General features: G+C 37.4%; 1 protein-coding gene across 1 annotated transcript; it reads right to left on the reverse strand.

The window, feature by feature from the left end:
* Positions 1–321: 321 nt before the first annotated feature.
* On the reverse strand, positions 322–2,806 carry LOC132304483 (uncharacterized). The gene is made up of 4 exons (XM_059802176.1): positions 2,281–2,806; positions 2,059–2,173; positions 1,828–1,942; positions 322–1,403 (listed from the first exon to the last, which is right to left on the reverse strand). Exons 1-4 carry the CDS (start codon positions 2,379–2,381, stop codon positions 490–492), a joined length of 1,245 nt encoding a protein of 414 aa, XP_059658159.1. The 5' UTR covers positions 2,382–2,806; the 3' UTR covers positions 322–489.
* Between the last annotated feature and the right edge of the window lie 410 nt (positions 2,807–3,216).

Below are 3,216 nucleotides of genomic sequence, written 5' to 3' on the forward strand. Positions count from 1 at the left end.
TCTGCAATCCAACATCTGCTTCAAACTCCACCAGCAGCATTGCCTCCTTCACACATTTTAACTTTACCGAGCTGGCTATACAACTAGCTCAATTTATACAAAGCTCTCATTGCATCAAAAGAACCGTTAGATAGGCCCTCAAAAGAGCCTTTTTAAAGTTCTCTGTTATTTTAATTTGGCCACCAAGAATCTTCCTTTTTTCTCTTAAAATTTGATCAAATATAAATAAATCAAATGAAGCCAATACAGTTTAATGTCATAATTACTTTACGTTCTGGTAGCAGCATTATGTAAGATATGTTAACTTTTTTGGACATAAATTTAAAACCCAGTCTTTATTTGGACAATATTTTTCATTGTTGAAACAAGCAACCATGATCAAGTGGTCATAGTTGTTAAGTACAGCAACATTGCAGGAAGGGCTACAATAATACATAATTGCTATACCATTTCAAAATTTTATAGAGAACAACTTAAGTAGAAGTTAGTCTACAAACCTGCACTGCTCATTCTTCCAGTAAGAAGGTTAGATGAAACAGTTCGCTGCCAACAAAATTGCCTACCCTCAGATGGTGGACTAACAACTGCCTTCCGCTTTCTCATTGTCGCATCCACATTCATATTTTCACACTCAGAACTCCATTTATTCAAACAGAAGTCTGTCGAGTCATCAGCGTTGGCCTTGCGATAAAAAGAGAACTCTTTTTCCATAGGTGGAGATAAATCACTCAACTTCCTCCCCTCTCGATGAGTACTCGAACCAACATCTTCAACCTCTTGGTGCAAACTATTCTCAACAGTTGCACTAGGAATTGATAAAGGGCCTAACCGCAATGATAAATCACACCCAATATTATGTGAGTTCTCAAGAGCGTCCCTGAACTCTGTTTGAGGAATTTTGTTTGAAGCATCTACATTACAAGACAACAACAGGTTTTGCACAGCACCAGTCTCAGTCTCAGCAGAGTCAGGAGTGTGTGAATTTGACTTGGCAGTGATGCCAAAGTGAGACTGGAGTTCTTGAGATTGAAGGTGATTTCCATAATACAAGGGATAAACCAAACACGAGTTCGATGATGGATAAGTTCCCATAGGTAAACATTGGTTAGTACCATGTGGAAGAAGTTTCTCAGATAGAAATTGGGATTTGTTAGTAGTACAATTATTGTTTTGAGTGATAGGGAAGCTCGAGTCCAAGCCCAAATGGGTTGAATTCATGTAGCTGGGTACCGTGAAGTTCGAATTGAAAGACTTTAATTGTTGATTTCCCTGAGTTGTGTTATCTAAATTGCAAGGAGGGGCAGAGGTAGTCTCTGGAACACTGGCACTAAGATAACATCCTGGATTACTGTTCCGTTGGCTCCTCGAAGATCTCCTTGGAGTGCAGCCCAAATGGAGAGCAGCTAAGCCCAATTGAAATAAAGAGAATTGCATATTAGATGTTTTATATTTCGAATTACTTTTGTTTGTAATTGAAATCAAGCATTAAAGCCTAAGCCATTACACTGATAAAATGCAATCAAGAAAACATATATACTTGCATATATAGTAATAGACATGTAAAGTGTCAAAATGACTAAAACCCAATTGAAATAGAGAGAATTGCATATTACATGTTTTGTATTTCGAATTACTTCTGTTTGTAATTAAAATCAAGCACCTAAGCCATTACATTGACAAAATGCAATTACAAAAACATAGATACTTGCATATATACGAACAGACATGTAAATTGTCAAAATGACTAAAACCCAATTGTAGAAATGATCATTCCTATTCAAAGACTAAAAATTGGCAAAGACAAAAGCAAATTGAATGAATGTATACCTTCAATACAAGGCAACAAAAGCTCTCCGGTTTCAGTACTCTCATCTCGCCGGATTATCGTGTCAATGGCCTCATTTGCTCGGTCCCAAAGAGTTTTAAGATCCATATACTCAGTCTAAGCAAGCAAAAAGATGCAAAACAAATGGAGAAATACAAAAGAACAAAGGCAATTGAGACAAATAGTCAAAAAAAAAATGAGTGAAATTGAGCGCAGTGAAGTACAGAACATACCTCAGAATTGGCCTTGGAATACATAATTTCTTCAGCTTTCAAGACCACAATAGGGAGCTTCTCTTGCCATTCTTTGTTCTTTTTAGTTGCTGAGCTATGAATCCCATTGACAACCCTAATCAAACATGTAATAGACTCATGAAAAACACAAAAACAAATATATGGGTTCTTATGCCTATGTATATATATGGATATAGAGAGATAGAGAGGGAATTAGAGTACCTGAAAATTTCTTGAATGAGAGAGCCTCTGATGGGTTTGTGCCTATCACTGTGCCAAGCTCTTCTAACACACTCATAGGGTCTTGGGCCTGGTCTAGGCATCTTCAAGAAGTGAGTAATACACAGATGATGAACACGAGAGAGAGGGAGAGAAATATGAAGAGGGAGTACTCTGCTTCCACAGGGAGAGAGAAATCAAATTAAAGGAACAGTTGTAAGGACTTGTGGGTGCCTTTGCTTTTTTCTAGTGAATAGTCTTTAAACTGAGCAATGCAGTACAAGAAAGATTAGAAGTAACAATGGGGGGAGACTAGAGAGAGAAAGAGGGAGAGAGAGAGAGAGAGAGAGGGGGAGAGAGGTCCAGTTTTGTTTTGTTTTGTTTTCTTTTTCCTTTCTTTTCTGTCATTCACTCAATTATTCAACGAGTTTTATTGATGAGTTTGGTGTGTCCCCCACACATCCACATGCCTGCTTCCCCATGCCCCAAGGGTCTCACTCTCTTTCTCTCTCTAAAACTCTCTCTCTCTCCTCTCAGAGTCATGACCATTCATGTAGTGGGGGGGAGAGGATTTGATTATATTGTCACTGTCGGTGGCAATTTAAGCAAACCCCAGCCTCTACTGAAAAGTTTTAGCGGATAACTGAAAAGGATCCCAAACACCCGGCATCATATACCAATGCAAAAACAGTGCCGTTGGATTATCTGATTTGAATAGTTGATCAAGATTACCCCAAACTTTGGGTGTTTGTTTCAGCTTTTTTGAGAAAAGTTTTCTGTTTTCTCCTAACTAATACTTTGACACTCTTAAAAAGATATGTATTGGACTACAGTTTTTGAAATCCCTTTTTTGAAAATATAGCTTAAAAAATGTCTCTTTTCTAATTTTCTAAAAACAGTTTTTTGATGTATTTGGTAGCTATTAAAAATGTTTTTAGT

Source organism: Cornus florida, unplaced genomic scaffold (assembly GCF_030987335.1).
Source record: "Cornus florida cultivar Cherokee Brave unplaced genomic scaffold, ASM3098733v1 CherokeeBrave_3.0.0_Hap2_Chr04, whole genome shotgun sequence".
NCBI lineage: Eukaryota > Viridiplantae > Streptophyta > Magnoliopsida > Cornales > Cornaceae > Cornus > Cornus florida.

Excerpts from the sequence above, each read along its gene's own strand:
- LOC132304483 (XM_059802176.1), bottom strand. The coding sequence starts at position 2,381 with ATGCCTAGACCAGGCCCAAGACCCTATGAGTGTGTTAGAAGAGCTTGG. Across the intron at positions 1,943-2,058 it reads ATTCCAAGGCCAATTCTGAG|ACTGAGTATATGGATCTTAA; the intron begins GTATGTTCTGTA and ends TTGCTTGCTTAG. Across the intron at positions 1,404-1,827 it reads TTTGTTGCCTTGTATTGAAG|CTGCTCTCCATTTGGGCTGC; the intron begins GTATACATTCAT and ends AATTGGGCTTAG.